The 20,244-nt window shown below is 43.8% G+C and overlaps 1 protein-coding gene across 1 annotated transcript in view; it reads left to right on the top strand.

Moving 5' to 3' along the window:
* LOC118377063 (insulin receptor-like) overlaps nucleotides 1–19,984 on the top strand; it is a 101,392-nt gene extending 81,408 nt beyond the window's left edge. The window contains exons 16-19 of the mRNA XM_052524580.1: nucleotides 8,481–8,754; nucleotides 10,269–10,398; nucleotides 10,857–10,991; nucleotides 11,250–19,984. Of these exons, the coding sequence (XP_052380540.1) occupies nucleotides 8,481–8,754; nucleotides 10,269–10,398; nucleotides 10,857–10,991; nucleotides 11,250–11,610 (900 nt within the window). The 3' untranslated portion in view covers nucleotides 11,611–19,984. The remainder of the gene's footprint in view (nucleotides 1–8,480; nucleotides 8,755–10,268; nucleotides 10,399–10,856; nucleotides 10,992–11,249) is intronic.
* The last annotated feature ends 260 nt before the right edge of the window (nucleotides 19,985–20,244 follow it).

Below are 20,244 nucleotides of genomic sequence, written 5' to 3'. Positions count from 1 at the left end.
CCCTGTTCTCTCTGTCTGTAGTGTAGTGACCAACTCTCCCTGTTCTCTCTGTCTGTAGTGTAGTGACCAACTCTCCCTGTTCTCTCTGTCTGTAGTGTAGTGACCAACTCTCCCTGTTCTCTCTGTCTGTAGTGTAGTGACTAAATCTCCCTGTTCTCTCTGTCTGTAGTGTAGTGACCAACTCTCCCTGTTCTCTCTGTCTGTAGTGTAGTGACTAAATCTCCCTGTTCTCTCTGTCTGTAGTGTAGTGACCAACTCTCCCTGTTCTCTCTGTCTGTAGTGTAGTGACCAACTCTCCCTGTTCTCTCTGTCTGTAGTGTAGTGACCAACTCTCCCTGTTCTCTCTGTCTGTAGTGTAGTGACCAACTCTCCCTGTTCTCTCTGTCTGTAGTGTAGTGACCAACTCTCCCTGTTCTCTCTGTCTGTAGTGTAGTGACCAACTCTCCCTGTTCTCTCTGTCTGTAGTGTAGTGACCAACTCTCCCTGTTCTCTCTGTCTGTAGTGTAGTGACCAACTCTCCCTGTTCTCTCTGTCTGTAGTGTAGTGACCAACTCTCCCTGTTCTCTCTGTCTGTAGTGTAGTGACTAAATCTCCCTGTTCTCTCTGTCTGTAGTGTAGTGACCAACTCTCCCTGTTCTCTCTGTCTGTAGTGTAGTGACTAAATCTCCCTGTTCTCTCTGTCTGTAGTGTAGTGACTAAATCTCCCTGTTCTCTCTGTCTGTAGTGTAGTGACCAACTCTCCCTGTTCTCTCTGTCTGTAGTGTAGTGACCAACTCTCCCTGTTCTCTCTGTCTGTAGTGTAGTGACTAAATCTCCCTGTTCTCTCTGTCTGTAGTGTAGTGACCAACTCTCCCTGTTCTCTCTGTCTGTAGTGTAGTGACTAAATCTCCCTGTTCTCTCTGTCTGTAGTGTAGTGACTAAATCTCCCTGTTCTCTCTGTCTGTAGTGTAGTGACCAACTCTCCCTGTTCTCTCTGTCTGTAGTGTAGTGACCAACTCTCCCTGTTCTCTCTGTCTGTAGTGTAGTGACCAACTCTCCCTGTTCTCTCTGTCTGTAGTGTAGTGACTAAATCTCCCTGTTCTCTCTGTCTGTAGTGTAGTGACCAACTCTCCCTGTTCTCTCTGTCTGTAGTGTAGTGACTAAATCTCTCTGTTCTCTCTGTCTGTAGTGTAGTGACCAACTCTCCCTGTTCTCTCTGTCTGTAGTGTAGTGACCAACTCTCCCTGTTCTCTCTGTCTGTAGTGTAGTGACCAACTCTCCCTGTTCTCTCTGTCTGTAGTGTAGTGACTAAATCTCCCTGTTCTCTCTGTCTGTAGTGTAGTGACCAACTCTCTCTGTTCTCTCTGTCTGTTGTGTAGTGACCAACTCTCCCTGTTCTCTCTGTCTGTAGTGTAGTGACCAACTCTCCCTGTTCTCTCTGTCTGTAGTGTAGTGACCAACTCTCCCTGTTCTCTCTGTCTGTAGTGTAGTGACCAACTCTCTCTGTTCTCTCTGTCTGTAGTGTAGTGACTAAATCTCCCTGTTCTCTCTGTCTGTAGTGTAGTGACCAACTCTCCCTGTTCTCTCTGTCTGTAGTGTAGTGACCAACTCTCCCTGTTCTCTCTGTCTGTAGTGTAGTGACTAAATCTCCCTGTTCTCTCTGTCTGTAGTGTAGTGACCAACTCTCCCTGTTCTCTCTGTCTGTAGTGTAGTGACTAAATCTCCCTGTTCTCTCTGTCTGTAGTGTAGTGACCAACTCTCCCTGTTCTCTCTGTCTGTAGTGTAGTGACTAAATCTCCCTGTTCTCTCTGTCTGTAGTGTAGTGACCAACTCTCCCTGTTCTCTCTGTCTGTAGTGTAGTGACTAAATCTCCCTGTTCTCTCTGTCTGTAGTGTAGTGACTAAATCTCCCTGTTCTCTCTGTCTGTAGTGTAGTGACCAACTCTCCCTGTTCTCTCTGTCTGTAGTGTAGTGACTAAATCTCCCTGTTCTCTCTGTCTGTAGTGTAGTGACTAAATCTCCCTGTTCTCTCTGTCTGTAGTGTAGTGACCAACTCTCCCTGTTCTCTCTGTCTGTAGTGTAGTGACTAAATCTCCCTGTTCTCTCTGTCTGTAGTGTAGTGACCAACTCTCCCTGTTCTCTCTGTCTGTAGTGTAGTGACCAACTCTCCCTGTTCTCTCTGTCTGTAGTGTAGTGACTAAATCTCCCTGTTCTCTCTGTCTGTAGTGTAGTGACTAAATCTCCCTGTTCTCTCTGTCTGTAGTGTAGTGACTAAATCTCCCTGTTCTCTCTGTCTGTAGTGTAGTGACTAAATCTCCCTGTTCTCTCTGTCTGTAGTGTAGTGACTAAATCTCCCTGTTCTCTCTGTCTGTAGTGTAGTGACTAAATCTCCCTGTTCTCTCTGTCTGTAGTGTAGTGACTAAATCTCCCTGTTCTCTCTGTCTGTAGTGTAGTGACTAAATCTCCCTGTTCTCTCTGTCTGTAGTGTAGTGACTAAATCTCCCTGTTCTCTCTGTCTGTAGTGTAGTGACTAAATCTCCCTGTTCTCTCTGTCTGTAGTGTAGTGACTAAATCTCCCTGTTCTCTCTGTCTGTAGTGTAGTGACCAACTCTCCCTGTTCTCTCTGTCTGTAGTGTAGTGACTAAATCTCCCTGTTCTCTCTGTCTGTAGTGTAGTGACTAAATCTCCCTGTTCTCTCTGTCTGTAGTGTAGTGACTAAATCTCCCTGTTCTCTCTGTCTGTAGTGTAGTGACTAAATCTCCCTGTTCTCTCTGTCTGTAGTGTAGTGACTAAATCTCCCTGTTCTCTCTGTCTGTAGTGTAGTGACTAAATCTCCCTGTTCTCTCTGTCTGTAGTGTAGTGACTAAATCTCCCTGTTCTCTCTGTCTGTAGTGTAGTGACTAAATCTCCTGTTCTCTCTGTCTGTAGTGTAGTGACCAACTCTCCCTGTTCTCTCTGTCTGTAGTGTAGTGACTAAATCTCCCTGTTCTCTCTGTCTGTAGTGTAGTGACTAAATCTCCCTGTTCTCTCTGTCTGTAGTGTAGTGACTAAATCTCCCTGTTCTCTCTGTCTGTAGTGTAGTGACTAAATCTCCCTGTTCTCTCTGTCTGTAGTGTAGTGACTAAATCTCCCTGTTCTCTCTGTCTGTAGTGTAGTGACTAAATCTCCCTGTTCTCTCTGTCTGTAGTGTAGTGACTAAATCTCCCTGTTCTCTCTGTCTGTAGTGTAGTGACTAAATCTCCCTGTTCTCTCTGTCTGTAGTGTAGTGACTAAATCTCCCTGTTCTCTCTGTCTGTAGTGTAGTGACTAAATCTCCTGTTCTCTCTGTCTGTAGTGTAGTGACCAACTCTCCCTGTTCTCTCTGTCTGTAGTGTAGTGACTAAATCTCCCTGTTCTCTCTGTCTGTAGTGTAGTGACTAATTCTCTCTGTCTGTAGTGTAGTGACTAATTCTCTCTGTCTGTAGTGTAGTGACTAAATCTCCCTGTTCTCTCTGTCTGTAGTGTAGTGACTAAATCTCCCTGTTCTCTCTGTCTGTAGTGTAGTGACCAACTCTCCCTGTTCTCTCTGTCTGTAGTGTAGTGACTAAATCTCCCTGTTCTCTCTGTCTGTAGTGTAGTGACCAACTCTCTCTGTTCTCTCTGTCTGTAGTGTAGTGACTAAATCTCCCTGTTCTCTCTGTCTGTAGTGTAGTGACCAACTCTCCCTGTTCTCTCTGTCTGTAGTGTAGTGACCAACTCTCCCTGTTCTCTCTGTCTGTAGTGTAGTGACCAACTCTCTCTGTTCTCTCTGTCTGTAGTGTAGTGACTAAATCTCCCTGTTCTCTCTGTCTGTAGTGTAGTGACCAACTCTCTCTGTTCTCTCTGTCTGTAGTGTAGTGACCAACTCTCCCTGTTCTCTCTGTCTGTAGTGTAGTGACCAACTCTCCTGTTCTCTCTGTCTGTAGTGTAGTGACCAACTCTCCCTGTTCTCTCTGTCTGTAGTGTAGTGACCAACTCTCCCTGTTCTCTCTGTCTGTAGTGTAGTGACTAAATCTCCCTGTTCTCTCTGTCTGTAGTGTAGTGACTAAATCTCCCTGTTCTCTCTGTCTGTAGTGTAGTGACTAAATCTCCCTGTTCTCTCTGTCTGTAGTGTAGTGACTAAATCTCCCTGTTCTCTCTGTCTGTAGTGTAGTGACCAACTCTCCCTGTTCTCTCTGTCTGTAGTGTAGTGACTAAATCTCCCTGTTCTCTCTGTCTGTAGTGTAGTGACTAAATCTCCCTGTTCTCTCTGTCTGTAGTGTAGTGACTAAATCTCCCTGTTCTCTCTGTCTGTAGTGTAGTGACCAACTCTCCCTGTTCTCTCTGTCTGTAGTGTAGTGACTAAATCTCCCTGTTCTCTCTGTCTGTAGTGTAGTGACCAACTCTCCCTGTTCTCTCTGTCTGTAGTGTAGTGACTAAATCTCCCTGTTCTCTCTGTCTGTAGTGTAGTGACCAACTCTCCCTGTTCTCTCTGTCTGTAGTGTAGTGACTAAATCTCCCTGTTCTCTCTGTCTGTAGTGTAGTGACCAACTCTCCCTGTTCTCTGTCTGTAGTGTAGTGACTAAATCTCCCTGTTCTCTCTGTCTGTAGTGTAGTGACCAACTCTCCCTGTTCTCTCTGTCTGTAGTGTAGTGACTAAATCTCCCTGTTCTCTCTGTCTGTAGTGTAGTGACCAACTCTCTCTGTTCTCTCTGTCTGTAGTGTAGTGACCAACTCTCCCTGTTCTCTCTGTCTGTAGTGTAGTGACCAACTCTCCCTGTTCTCTCTGTCTGTAGTGTAGTGACTAAATCTCCCTGTTCTCTCTGTCTGTAGTGTAGTGACCAACTCTCCCTGTTCTCTCTGTCTGTAGTGTAGTGACTAAATCTCTCTGTTCTCTCTGTCTGTAGTGTAGTGACTAAATCTCCCTGTTCTCTCTGTCTGTAGTGTAGTGACTAAATCTCCCTGTTCTCTCTGTCTGTAGTGTAGTGACTAAATCTCCCTGTTCTCTCTGTCTGTAGTGTAGTGACCAACTCTCCCTGTTCTCTCTGTCTGTAGTGTAGTGACTAAATCTCCCTGTTCTCTCTGTCTGTAGTGTAGTGACCAACTCTCCCTGTTCTCTCTGTCTGTAGTGTAGTGACTAAATCTCCCTGTTCTCTCTGTCTGTAGTGTAGTGACCAACTCTCCCTGTTCTCTCTGTCTGTAGTGTAGTGACCAACTCTCCCTGTTCTCTCTGTCTGTAGTGTAGTGACCAACTCTCCCTGTTCTCTCTGTCTGTAGTGTAGTGACTAAATCTCCCTGTTCTCTCTGTCTGTAGTGTAGTGACCAACTCTCTCTGTTCTCTCTGTCTGTTGTGTAGTGACCAACTCTCCCTGTTCTCTCTGTCTGTAGTGTAGTGACCAACTCTCCCTGTTTCTCTGTCTGTAGTGTAGTGACCAACTCTCCCTGTTCTCTCTGTCTGTAGTGTAGTGACCAACTCTCTCTGTTCTCTCTGTCTGTAGTGTAGTGACTAAATCTCCCTGTTCTCTCTGTCTGTAGTGTAGTGACCAACTCTCCCTGTTCTCTCTGTCTGTAGTGTAGTGACCAACTCTCCCTGTTCTCTCTGTCTGTAGTGTAGTGACTAAATCTCCCTGTTCTCTCTGTCTGTAGTGTAGTGACTAAATCTCCCTGTTCTCTCTGTCTGTAGTGTAGTGACTAAATCTCCCTGTTCTCTCTGTCTGTAGTGTAGTGACTAAATCTCCCTGTTCTCTCTGTCTGTAGTGTAGTGACTAAATCTCCCTGTTCTCTCTGTCTGTAGTGTAGTGACTAAATCTCCCTGTTCTCTCTGTCTGTAGTGTAGTGACTAAATCTCCCTGTTCTCTCTGTCTGTAGTGTAGTGACTAAATCTCCCTGTTCTCTGTCTGTAGTGTAGTGACCAACTCTCCCTGTTCTCTCTGTCTGTAGTGTAGTGACTAAATCTCCCTGTTCTCTCTGTCTGTAGTGTAGTGACTAAATCTCCCTGTTCTCTCTGTCTGTAGTGTAGTGACTAAATCTCCCTGTTCTCTCTGTCTGTAGTGTAGTGACTAAATCTCCCTGTTCTCTCTGTCTGTAGTGTAGTGACTAAATCTCCTGTTCTCTCTGTCTGTAGTGTAGTGACTAAATCTCCCTGTTCTCTCTGTCTGTAGTGTAGTGACTAAATCTCCCTGTTCTCTCTGTCTGTAGTGTAGTGACTAAATCTCCCTGTTCTCTCTGTCTGTAGTGTAGTGACCAACTCTCCCTGTTCTCTCTGTCTGTAGTGTAGTGACTAAATCTCCCTGTTCTCTCTGTCTGTAGTGTAGTGACTAAATCTCCCTGTTCTCTCTGTCTGTAGTGTAGTGACTAAATCTCCTGTTCTCTCTGTCTGTAGTGTAGTGACTAAATCTCCCTGTTCTCTCTGTCTGTAGTGTAGTGACTAAATCTCCCTGTTCTCTCTGTCTGTAGTGTAGTGACTAAATCTCCCTGTTCTCTCTGTCTGTAGTGTAGTGACTAAATCTCCCTGTTCTCTCTGTCTGTAGTGTAGTGACTAAATCTCCCTGTTCTCTCTGTCTGTAGTGTAGTGACTAAATCTCCCTGTTCTCTCTGTCTGTAGTGTAGTGACTAAATCTCCCTGTTCTCTCTGTCTGTAGTGTAGTGACCAACTCTCCCTGTTCTCTCTGTCTGTAGTGTAGTGACTAAATCTCCCTGTTCTCTCTGTCTGTAGTGTAGTGACTAATTCTCTCTGTCTGTAGTGTAGTGACTAATTCTCTCTGTCTGTAGTGTAGTGACTAAATCTCCCTGTTCTCTCTGTCTGTAGTGTAGTGACTAAATCTCCCTGTTCTCTCTGTCTGTAGTGTAGTGACCAACTCTCCCTGTTCTCTCTGTCTGTAGTGTAGTGACTAAATCTCCCTGTTCTCTCTGTCTGTAGTGTAGTGACCAACTCTCTCTGTTCTCTCTGTCTGTAGTGTAGTGACTAAATCTCCCTGTTCTCTCTGTCTGTAGTGTAGTGACCAACTCTCCCTGTTCTCTCTGTCTGTAGTGTAGTGACCAACTCTCCCTGTTCTCTCTGTCTGTAGTGTAGTGACCAACTCTCTCTGTTCTCTCTGTCTGTAGTGTAGTGACTAAATCTCCCTGTTCTCTCTGTCTGTAGTGTAGTGACCAACTCTCTGTTCTCTCTGTCTGTAGTGTAGTGACCAACTCTCCCTGTTCTCTCTGTCTGTAGTGTAGTGACCAACTCTCCCTGTTCTCTCTGTCTGTAGTGTAGTGACCAACTCTCCCTGTTCTCTCTGTCTGTAGTGTAGTGACCAACTCTCCCTGTTCTCTCTGTCTGTAGTGTAGTGACTAAATCTCCCTGTTCTCTCTGTCTGTAGTGTAGTGACTAAATCTCCCTGTTCTCTCTGTCTGTAGTGTAGTGACTAAATCTCCCTGTTCTCTCTGTCTGTAGTGTAGTGACTAAATCTCCCTGTTCTCTCTGTCTGTAGTGTAGTGACCAACTCTCCCTGTTCTCTCTGTCTGTAGTGTAGTGACTAAATCTCCCTGTTCTCTCTGTCTGTAGTGTAGTGACTAAATCTCCTGTTCTCTCTGTCTGTAGTGTAGTGACTAAATCTCCCTGTTCTCTCTGTCTGTAGTGTAGTGACCAACTCTCCCTGTTCTCTCTGTCTGTAGTGTAGTGACTAAATCTCCTGTTCTCTCTGTCTGTAGTGTAGTGACCAACTCTCCCTGTTCTCTCTGTCTGTAGTGTAGTGACTAAATCTCCCTGTTCTCTCTGTCTGTAGTGTAGTGACCAACTCTCCCTGTTCTCTCTGTCTGTAGTGTAGTGACTAAATCTCCCTGTTCTCTCTGTCTGTAGTGTAGTGACCAAATCTCCCTGTTCTCTCTGTCTGTAGTGTAGTGACTAAATCTCCCTGTTCTCTCTGTCTGTAGTGTAGTGACCAACTCTCCCTGTTCTCTCTGTCTGTAGTGTAGTGACTAAATCTCCCTGTTCTCTCTGTCTGTAGTGTAGTGACCAACTCTCTCTGTTCTCTCTGTCTGTAGTGTAGTGACCAACTCTCCCTGTTCTCTCTGTCTGTAGTGTAGTGACCAACTCTCCCTGTTCTCTCTGTCTGTAGTGTAGTGACTAAATCTCCCTGTTCTCTCTGTCTGTAGTGTAGTGACCAACTCTCCCTGTTCTCTCTGTCTGTAGTGTAGTGACTAAATCTCTCTGTTCTCTCTGTCTGTAGTGTAGTGACTAAATCTCCCTGTTTCTCTGTCTGTAGTGTAGTGACTAAATCTCCCTGTTCTCTCTGTCTGTAGTGTAGTGACTAAATCTCCCTGTTCTCTCTGTCTGTAGTGTAGTGACTAAATCTCCCTGTTCTCTCTGTCTGTAGTGTAGTGACCAACTCTCCCTGTTCTCTCTGTCTGTAGTGTAGTGACTAAATCTCTCTGTTCTCTCTGTCTGTAGTGTAGTGACCAACTCTCTCTGTTCTCTCTGTCTGTAGTGTAGTGACCAACTCTCCCTGTTCTCTCTGTCTGTAGGTACGTCTGCTGGGTGTGGTGTCTAAGGGCCAGCCGACTCTGGTGGTGATGGAGCTGATGACCCACGGGGATCTGAAGAGCTTCTTGCGGGCTCTCCGTCCAGACTCCGAGAGTAACCCCACAGGGAAGCCCCCTCCCACTCTGAAGGAGATGATTCAGATGTCAGGAGAGATAGCAGACGGCATGGCCTACCTCAACGCCAAGAAGTTTGTCCACAGAGATCTAGCTGCCAGGAACTGCATGGTGGCTGAGGACAACACAGTCAAGATCGGAGGTACAGTACATTAAGACTGTACCGAACATGTGATTCTCTCTGTGATGGTACCGAACATGTGATTCTCTCTGTGATGGTACAGTACATTACGACTGTACCGAACATGTGATTCTCTCTGTGATGGTACAGTACATTAAGACTGTACCGAACATGTGATTCTCTCTGTGATGGTACCGAACATGTGATTCTCTCTGTGATGGTACAGTACATTACGACTGTACCGAACATGTGATTCTCTCTGTGATGGTACAGTACATTAAGACTGTACCGAACATGTGATTCTCTCTGTGATGGTACCGAACATGTGATTCTCTCTGTGATGGTACAGTACATTAAGACAGTACCAAACATGTGATTCTCTCTGTGATGGTACAGTACATTAAGACTGTACCAAACATGTGATTCTCTCTGTGATGGTACCAAACATGTGATTCTCTCTGTGATGGTACCAAACATGTGATTCTCTCTGTGATGGTACAGTACATTAAGACTGTACCAAACATGTGATTCTCTCTGTGATGGTACAGTACATTAAGACTGTACCAAACATGTGATTCTCTCTGTGATGGTACCAAACATGTGATTCTCTCTGTGATGGTACCAACCATGTGATTCTCTCTGTGATGGTACAGTACATTAAGACTGTACCAAACATGTGATTCTCTCTGTGATGGTACCAAACATGTGATTCTCTCTGTGATGGTACCAAACATGTGATTCTCTCTGTGATGGTACCGAACATGTGATTCTCTCTGTGATGGTACCAAACATGTGATTCTCTCTGTGATGGTACCAAACATGTGATTCTCTCTGTGATGGTACCAAACATGTGATTCTCTCTGTGATGGTACAGTACATTAAGACTGTACCAAACATGTGATTCTCTCTGTGATGGTACCAAACATGTGATTCTCTCTGTGATGGTACATTAAGACTGTACCAAACATGTGATTCTCTCTGTGATGGTACCAAACATGTGATTCTCTCTGTGATGGTACCAAACATGTGATTCTCTCTGTGATGGTACCGAACATGTGATTCTCTCTGTGATGGTACCAAACATGTGATTCTCTCTGTGATGGTACCAAACATGTGATTCTCTCTGTGATGGTACCGAACATGTGATTCTCTCTGTGATGGTACCAAACATGTGATTCTCTCTGTGATGGTACCAAACATGTGATTCTCTCTGTGATGGTACCGAACATGTGATTCTCTCTGTGATGGTACCGAACATGTGATTCTCTCTGTGATGGTACAGTACATTAAGACAGTACCAAACATGTGATTCTCTCTGTGATGGTACCAAACATGTGATTCTCTCTGTGATGGTACCAAACATGTGATTCTCTCTGTGATGGTACAGTTTCAACAAGTACAATCATGCCTGGTGTATGAGACTTGGGTTAATAATTCAGGAGTGGTAGAATGCTGTATAGTAGCAAAGCGGCTTGTGTGTGTGTCTGTGGTTGATATTTATATATAAATATATATAAACGACTGTGTTTCTCCAGACTTTGGTATGACCAGAGATATCTACGAGACGGACTACTACCGCAAGGGAGGGAAGGGTCTACTTCCTGTCAGGTGGATGGCTCCTGAGTCGCTCAAGGACGGAGTGTTCACCGCACATTCAGACTGCTGGTGAGGAAGATGATACACCTGGGCCGTCGCTGATGTCATAAAGACCTGTCCACTCGACCTGTTTCAGCCACTCTATTCAATCTCTTGATGAGCAAGAACCCCCCCCCCCCCTGTTACAGCCCCCTTTGTGGCTCTAGTAACTCTGTCAGCATTGTTTTATTCTGTTGTTACACTAGTCCAGGGGGGGATTCAAATCTAACCCTAGCTACGGCCTGCGAGATCCAGACTACTGCTGGTTTGCTGTTCTACCTGATGATTAATTGTATCCACCAAATGTCCCAGCTCTAAATCAGACCCGTAAACAATTCAAATGAAGCAGATGAGCTGGTTTCAAGGTCCAGAGTTGAATTTGAGGCCACTAGTCTTTTATTTCCTTATTCACATCCTGTTTTATTTTAATTTTATTTTTTTGTCTTGAGATAATATCTATCCGGTCATGTCTGTCTGTCTGACCCCAGGTCGTTTGGCGTGGTGTTGTGGGAGGTCAGTACCCTGGCAGAGCAGCCGTACCAGGGCCTGTCCAATGAGCAGGTCCTCAAGTTCGTCATGGACGGAGGATACCTGGACAGACCAGAGAACTGTGAACAGAGGATGTAAGTGTCTCAAACACTAGACTTTTAGTGCATCGTGGGATCTGTTGTCTTTTACTTTGATATCTACTACCAAGCATACAAAGTACACTATGTATATTATTTTGAATTGGTTAACAGTTTGCGTTACCAACGACTACATGCATACAATATTCCAGGGCTAGTTGTGTTTCAATGGGGACTAACAGAGGAGCTGCTTGTGCACATAGCACATAGATTCCCTCTCGTTCATTCATCTTTCTCCCTCTCCTCCTCCCTCAGCCACAACCTGATGTCTATGTGCTGGCAGTACAACCCCAAGATGCGTCCCACCTTCCAGGAAATCATCGAGATGTTAAAGGAGGACCTTCACCCCAGTTTCCAGGAGGCGTCCTTCTTCTACAGCGAGGAGAACAAGCTCCCGGAGACGGAGGAGTTTGACTTGGACCTGGAGAACATGGAGAGCATCCCGCTGGACCCGTCGTCCTACTCCCAGAGAGAGGACAGAGACAGTCTGTCCAGAGATGAGGGACCTAGTCAAGGCCTGAGGGGAAACTACGAGGAACACGTGCCCTACACGCACATGAACGGTGGCAAGAAAAACGGACGAATCTTATCGTTGCCCAGATCCAGTCCTTCCTAACATTTTCTCTTCTTTTCAGCTCCTTTGATTCTGTCGTTTTCTAATTTTTTATTTTTTATTGTATTACTCTTTCAGAAGCCCTTCAAAAAAAAAACACAAAAAACAGATCTCAGGACTTTTTTTTTTTTCATTTCTTCCTCACAGCTGCCAAGCATGGCGGCACAGGATGCAAACGTTTTGGTGTATGTTGAGACATTTTCGCATTTATCCAGAATCATCTACGACAACTTTCTACTCTCTTTATTTTGTTTTTCACAATTGCCAAGTTTCCAGGACTGGTCGCTGGGAAAAAGAAAAAAAAACTGTGAACACACAGCTTAAAGAACCATAAGGCTGCTCCAGACCTCTCTCCCTCTCCCTCTCCCTCTCCCTCTCCAGGCTGTCCCATCTCTCCTCCTCCCCAGGCTGTCCCATCTCTCCTCCTCCCCAGGCTGTCCCATCTCTCCTCCTCCCCAGGCTGTCCCATCTCTCCTCCCCCAGGCTGTCCCATCTCTCCTCCTCCCCAGGCTGTCCCATCTCTCCTCCTCCCCAGGCTGTCCCATCTCTCCTCCTCCCCAGGCTGTCCCATCTCTCCTCCTCCCCAGGCTGTCCCATCTCTCCTCCTCCCCAGGCTGTCCCATCTCTCCTCCCCCCCAGGCTGTCCCATTTTCAAGTGAAAATGTTTTCAGATAGTGGCCTTTTTATATGTGGCTTATAAACAAAGAGAAGTGTATCAATGCTTGTGTTCTTTTCCTTTGAACAATGACTAAACAGTTTGGAATTGTGGGACGGCATAGACTCTCCTAGAACAAATGTCTATTTGTAGAGGAACATTTATTTTCTTTTTTTTTCTGCAGAATACTAAACTTCACAGATTATTGTGGTGTTTGGTGAATAGTTGTAATTTATTTGTTTTTTTTTTGTCTCATCTCTTTGTTTTATTTCTTCTGTGTCCTCGTTATGGCTGAAGGATATTTAAACAGTTAAAGTTGGACAAAACAGTTCCTCCGACTGACCAATAGCTGCTGCTTTGATATATTTTAGTGGGTATAGAATATATATATATATTTATATATATATATATATATATACACAGTACCAGTCAAATGTTTGGAGACACCTACTCATTCCGGGGATTTTCTTTATATTTACTATTTTCTACATTGTAGAATAATAGTGAAGACATCAAAACTATGAAATAACACATATGGAGTCATGTAGTAACCAAAAAAGTGTTAAACAATTCAAAATCTATTTTATATTTGAGATCCTTCAAAGTAGCCACCCTTTGCCTTGATGACAGCTTTGCACACTATTGTCATTCTCTCAACCAGTTTCATGAGGAATGCTTTTCCAACCATCTTGAAAGTGTTTCCACATATGCTGAGCAGTTGTTGGCTGCTTTTTCTTCACTCTGCGGTCCAACTCATCCCAAACCATCTTAATTGGGTTGAGGTCGGATGATTGTGAAGACCAGGTCATCTGATGCAGCACTCCATCACTCTCCTTCTTGGTCAAATAGCCCTTACACAGCATGAGGTGTGTTTGAGGTCATTGTCCTGTTGAAAAACAAATGATAGTCCCACTAAGCACAAACCAGATGTGACGGCGTATCGATGCAGGATGCTGTGGGAGCCATGCTGGTTTAGTGTGCCTTGAATTCTAAATAAATCACAGAGAGTGTCACCAGCAAAGCACCACCACCTCCATGCTTCATGGTGGGAACCACACATGCGGAGATCATCTGTTCACCTGCTCTGCATCTCACAAAGACACGGCGGTTAGAACCAAAAATCTCAAATTTGCACTCCTCAGACCAAAGGACAGATTTCCACCAGTCTAATGTCCATTGCTCGTGTTTCTTGGCCCAAGCAAGTCTCTTCTTCTTATTGGTGTCCTTTAGTAGTGGTTTCTTTGCAGCAATTTGACCATGAAGGCCTGATTCACGCAGTCTCCTCTGAACAGTTGATGTTGAGATGTGTCTCTTACTTGAACTCTGTAGCATTTATTTGGGCTGCAATCTGAGGCTAGTAACTCTAATGAACTTATCCTCTGCAGCAGAGGTAACTCTGGGTCTTCCTTTCCCATGGCGGTCCTCATGAGAGCCAGTTTCATCGTAGCGCTTGATGATTTTTGCGACCCCACTTGAAGAAACTTTAAAAGGTATTGAAATGTTCCTTTTTGACTGACCTTCATGTCTTATAATGATGGACTGTTGTTTCTCTTTGCTTATTTGAGTTGTTCTGTTACCAAATAGGGCTATCTTCTGTATACCACTCCTACCTTGTCACAACACAACTGATTGGCTCAAACGCATTAAGAAGGATAGAAATTCCACAAATGAACTTTTAACAAGTCACACTTATTAATTGAAATGCATTCCAGGTGACTACCTCATGAAGCTGGTTGAGAGAATGCCAAGAGTGTGCCGAGTTGTCATCAAGGCAAAGGGTGGCTACTTTGGACAATGTCAAATATAACATATATTTTGATTAACAGAAATGTTTGGTTACTATGGTATTCCGTATGTGTTATTTAATAGTTTTGATGTCTTCACTATTATTCTACAGTTTAGAAAATAGTTTAAAAAAATAAAACTCTGAAATGAGTAGGTGTGTTCAAACTTTTGACTGGTTTTGTATATAGTATATATGGAATATTGTTTTGTTTTTAATATCAATATTTTATATATAATATATACAATATTTATGTTCTTGTAAATAGTTGATGTTTAATGTTTTCATCTGAGGCTTTCCTGTAAGATATTATTTTTCTTATTTTATTCTTAATGTTTCTAACCCTGGAAATGACACTAATAGATACTCTGTGTCTTAGACCGTCACATACTTCTCTGTCCAACCCTCAGGAGAACCCAGTTCTCCTCGGCATCAAAGGGCAGCCCACCATTTTGGAAAAATCATGGCATCTTTCAAATGCTGTTCTTCGGTCAGTGGAAGAGTTTGGGTGGTAAATCTGCTCCAACTGAAACTCCTTGGTTTCCTGTCTGTTGTATTTTTTGTCCGATGGAACTATGGTCTAGACGTCATGTTATCTGTTGTTGAACATTGATGTGACTATGTTAATTTCTCTTAACTATGGTTGATCATTAACGATCTATTGATTGGTTGGTATTATCAGTGGGGCTAGAGATGTGATGTCTGCTTTCTTGGACAGACCGCTCGTCTTGTCCTGTGACGATTGTGCTTCATTGTCGTCTTCTATTGGTAGGGGCGTTTGTAGGGTTGTAGGTCAGAGGAGAATCATCTATTTGTTCTATAACCAGCCTGAGCTGACTGGAGATTGGGGCAGAAGCCTATACAGGTGGATGTATGACAAGGGCCCGTAGCATCAGTTCTTGAGAGAGAGATCCCCTGCAGTACTTAGTTTTTGTATTCTACCTTTTATTTAACTAGGTAAGTCAGTTAAGAACAAATTCTTATTTACAATGACGGTCTACGAACAGTGTGTTTTAAATTCCTTGTTCAGGGGCAGAACTACAGATTTTTACCTTGTCAGCTCGGGGATTCGATCTTGCAACTCTTCGGTTACTAGTCCAACGCTCTAACCACAAGGCTACCTGCCGCCCCGTGAGTGGCTACCTGGCATCATCTCTACTCTTTCACAAGCCCTGTGTTACTCATACGTCTAGGTTTGTTCTGACCCTACCATCACCCCCCCACACACACACACACACACACATAACAACAGAAAGTTCTGACAGCCTATTGGCTGTACTGCTCGCTGAAACAGGAAGGAGGTCACAATCAGGTTGCTGTTGGAATTTTCCGTGTTACTGTGGGTTGAGTGCTTTTGATCGGAACGTTCTGGAAAGTTCCTATTGCATTCCGAGACTACAGCAGGCGGCAGAGAGAGAGAGAAGAGCAGTTTGACGGTGTATGTGTTGGGGTTAGTGGAGCGAAGCTGGGGTGGTGGTGGTGGTGGTGGGGGTGAGGGGGGGCTGTGACTATTAATCCTATTACATCCCCTCTATCACACGTAGTGTTTGAGTCAGGAAATTCTGTACCCCCCCGACATTCCGCTATCGACGATGTGGTCCGTGGCGTTCTATTTGGCCTCGCCGTGTGCCCGTTTATTCACAACCCTTCCTCCCTCCCACCCTAAATGTAAGAGATATTGAACTCAATCCCTTTACCTGCCTCTTTAGAGGACATCACACCACAGTTGACATTTTGTGACCGTTCACTCCAATATCTAAAGACGGGTCATGAAGTTGTTAACTTCTGTCTGGGTACTGTCAGTCATATTGCGAAGTTCCAAACAGACAACATTCCTGTCAGCTTTTCCCAGCACAAGACTAAGTCTTATAATAATAATAATAATAATTAAAAGTCCACACACACAATGACATAGACATACATTCTATCTGATGGAAACCACACATTGGTGTTAACGACAGAGGTTGATTGAGAAGTGTCTACATAGCATTTCAATTGAGAAGCACAAATAACCCGATCATTAGTGGTTTACACACATTTATCCCTCCCTCTAGCCTAAGGCAGCGATACTCCTTGTCTGTTGTCAGAAGCATCGATAAGGGACAGAAAAACACACTGGAGCTAAGGGCAAGTCAATCTGGTCTGCATTCATCCACTCAGCACTTTGAACCTGGTGTTTAGAGCTCAGTGTAATGGGCCTGATGTTATTAAACCAAACCCGCCCATTCATCATCGCCCAGTTATCTCTGTTAACCCGTCTGCCTGTGTCTGAGATGGTGGAACCGTTACCTCGTCAGACTCCACCCAGTGCCTTCTCTACCAACCACAGACCTGAGAGATGGATGTACATTTGTACAGGCTGGTTACTGTTTATTTGACACACACACACACACACACACACACACACACACACACAGCATCATACCGTGACAAGAATGCGATCACAATATAGAATCCCACGAGGTCCAACTCAAACGGCAAGGTTTCACTCCCATGTTGAGTCAGTCATCTTTACAACCAAGTAGATGTGTGTGTGTGTGTGTGTGTGTGTGTGTGTGTGTGTGTGTGTGTGTGTGTGTGTGTGTGTGTGTGTGTGTGTGTGTGTGCGCGTGTGCGCATATTAGACAGATGGAGAGAAATATGACTCTTAGATGGGAGCTGAATCCATACGTGTAAATACCAAGTTGTGTTTAGAGATGACGAGATGTTGGAAAAGATATGACCGTTGCTACTTAAAGTTCTATCTGTTGCCATGGGGAACTTCGGGCTAGTGGGAGGGCTTTGTGGGAAAGATGTTGGTCTGTTGTAAAGGTTTGAATGGCAAGTCCACAGATTACTAATGGCGTTCCAAGTTAAAACCACCATTTTGATTCTCGACAATTCAAGGTGTTAAAAAATATATATATCTCTTCCAATCTTTTGGTGGGAGTCTCTCTACATATGACCAGTCCAGATAGTTAAATGGTGGGTGTTTATCTCTACATATGACCAAATCACCATATCTTTAAGAAATTATAGATAATTCATATTTTATTTATTTTATTATGATCGTTGTCATTGTACAAAAAAAAAAAACCCGGTTAGCTTTTTAGTCAAACGTTTTTTTAAATGTTGAAAGTCAGGTAAAAAAACAGACTATTTTGTTAACAGTAGAGCTATAAATGTCAGAATGAGTTGGTAGTTGTCTGGTCTGTGTGTTTGACCACAGTCTACCTCAGGCGTTTTGGAGGAATCACTACAGCATCTCTCTCCGTATATCAGTCGTTATCTCTGCAGCCCAATCAGAGGACCGGGACACTGCCCACCCGTGACCACTGCTGTGACAGCATCATACCGTGACAAGATTCCGATCACAATATAGAATCCCACGAGGTCCAACTCAAACGGCAAGTTTTCACTCCCATGTTGAGTCAGTCATCTTTACAACCAAGTAGATGAATCCCCAGTGTAGTGTAAAGCAGAACCTCAAAGGGTTTTTAAACATTGCCACAAACTTTGATTTAAATAGTCATGTTAGCTGTTATTGGAAGGTGTAAATCGGGCCTGAATGTGGTGTTATGGCTACAACCTATTTGACTGGTGATTATCATGCACAAAAGGTTCAGTTCCTGCTCCCTTTATTTTCATAGAAGCGCAGAATCCCCAAGCATCAGGTTTGGTTTGATGTCCTTTTTGAAATGAACAGTTTCCTAGTTTAACATACCCACTTAGCTATCTGATAGTTGCTCTACTTATCTACATACATTGTTCTAGTGAAGACTTGATTAATTTGAGCTTTTTTTGGGGGGGGTGAAATTCTGCATCAAGACCGAGTCGTCCAAATCATGAATGCATATCTCTTTGATCACATACATACAGCCAAAGTCTTCTATAGCTCAGCTATGTCTTGGTCACGCTGTTCATCATGGACAGAATAGATTATCTCCTCAGTGGTTGGTTTTTGGTGGGTGGAGATGTATCTCTCCTGAGTTCCTTGTCTGCTCAAGTCACTAAAATATGGGACGGCATTCAGGCTTGAAGGCTAAACATTTTTTTATTATTTTTTTTTATTACATTTTATGTATCTTCCAGAAGTGTTTTTTTTTCTTCTTTTTTCTCTGTTGTCAGTTTGCATTTATGTTGTATGTATTATTGTTCTACTGTGAAAATCTGTTATTATATCAACGCCACCGGTGCGCTCTGTGTGGACATGCCTCCGTTGGTTAAAGGACTGTGAGAGAGCTGGAGAATCCTGTGTGCCATAATAAACAGAAACAAGTATTGGAGACTGTAACTTCTCAGGGAGGCATGAGTTGTGCGGGTGTGTTTGAGGGTGGAAAGAAGCTACCTGTCTGACCTGTCTGACCTGAAGTTGAAGTTCTCTCGTCATCCTAGCAAATTATTGGGGGCAGCAAGTTGTCAACAAACAAACAACTGACCCTTTGTGAATCAATATTTTTTTTCAGCTCTTCAAGATAATGGACATGATGATTAAATTAATGCTTGTTATCATTGTGATCTGTGGTGTTCACTGCCACCAGCTGGCTGGATGTGAAAGTGTAGCAGCTGGACCGGCGCTCGTCGCCAGGGCTCTGTCCCATAGTGCCTTGCTCAGACTGACCGCCCTCCTCCCTCCTGACTATACAGCCAGCCAGACCCTCAGTGCCCTGGACTGGACTAGTCTGGACTATTCTGGACTAGTCTGGTCTGGAATGCTCTGGACTAGAATAGTCTGCTCTGGACTGGTCTGGACTGGACTGGACTAGACTGCCCTGGGACTGGACTGGACTGGACTAGACTGCCCTAGGACTGGACTGGTCTATACTAGACTAGACTGCTCTGGACTGGACTGGTCTATACTAGACTGGACTAGACTGCCCTGGGACTGGACTGGTCTGGACTGGACTAGACTGCCCTAGGACTGGACTGCTCTGGACTGGACTAGACTGCCCTGGGACTGGACTGGTCTGGACTGGACTAGACTGCCCTAGGACTGGACTGGTCTATACTAGACTAGACTGCCCTGGGACTGGACTAGACTGCCCTAGGACTGGACTGGTCTATACTAGACTAGACTGCCCTGGGACTAGACTAGACTGCTCTGGACTGGACTAGACTGTCTCCTCTCCTTGCTCATCACCAATAGTCAAGGAATAAACCCCCAACGAACCCCCACAGCAGGAGAATACTGGAGTATCAACACATGATGTATTCTAAGACAGGAGAGAGGGGTCCTTCCGTAACCCATGGCTCCAGTCAGGGGGAAACACGTCCAGCTTGGCTGGATTGATGATTCATCATATTATATACTGTGTTGGGATAATTATGTAAACGATATTCATGGTTTAACTAAAAATGTTGAACTTTTTTGTCTCTACTACTGGGGCGAAGCTCTGACTTGTTTTGTGCATGAATCCAAACCCCAAGCTGATAGTTTGTTAATTTGATGCTAATAGAATTGTGTATCTCGGCCAACTCAACTCGCTTTGTTGATTAAAACACAACACCCAAAGCACATGGGATCATCTATAATTAGCAACAATTGAATGCACGACATGGGAGAATAGAACTCCCATTTTTAAAATGCATACTGTTAATTTTGTATTAAAACGAATCAAAACTTTTAACTGTAAATAGCGGCAGAGATCCCTGAAAAAATATAAGCACTTGATTTAGGAAAATGTAGTTTTAGTTTAAACTCTGATAACCTAAACATGCGGTTTGCCAGAGCACGCTGGTAACCCAGCAGCAGATTAACCATCATTCTGTTTATTGTTTCAAAAATGTTTAAAAAGTATTACATTTAGAGATGTTGATTAAATATTTTAAATTTTGTGCCAAAATAGAGGGCAAATACAATTACTTTTCTGACTGTAAACATTTACTACTCTTGTACATGATTGAATTTTAACATTGTTATCAATGTATATAACTTTTTGTAAATAAAAAAATCAACATTTTTTTGCTCATGACACGACCCCGCTGCGCAGATGAAAGGTCTGTACATGTATGATGGAGCAGCATAACTCTGACTAGATGGGCTACGTGTGGATCTTCACATATGTGCTCTGAAATGTTCATTTGGATATGTTCTTTCCCATTCTAAATACATGTTGCCATGGTCCCCCCCCACCCCGCCAGAATCACAATAGCATGTCATCTGTTTTATCATCTTCTTTTTTAAATTATTATTATTATTATATCTCAAAATATCGCCCAT

Source organism: Oncorhynchus keta, chromosome 1 (genome assembly GCF_023373465.1).
Source record: "Oncorhynchus keta strain PuntledgeMale-10-30-2019 chromosome 1, Oket_V2, whole genome shotgun sequence".
NCBI lineage: Eukaryota > Metazoa > Chordata > Actinopteri > Salmoniformes > Salmonidae > Oncorhynchus > Oncorhynchus keta.
The sequence above is the reverse complement of the archived record's forward strand: the minus strand, read 5'-3'. Positions and strand labels throughout refer to the sequence as shown.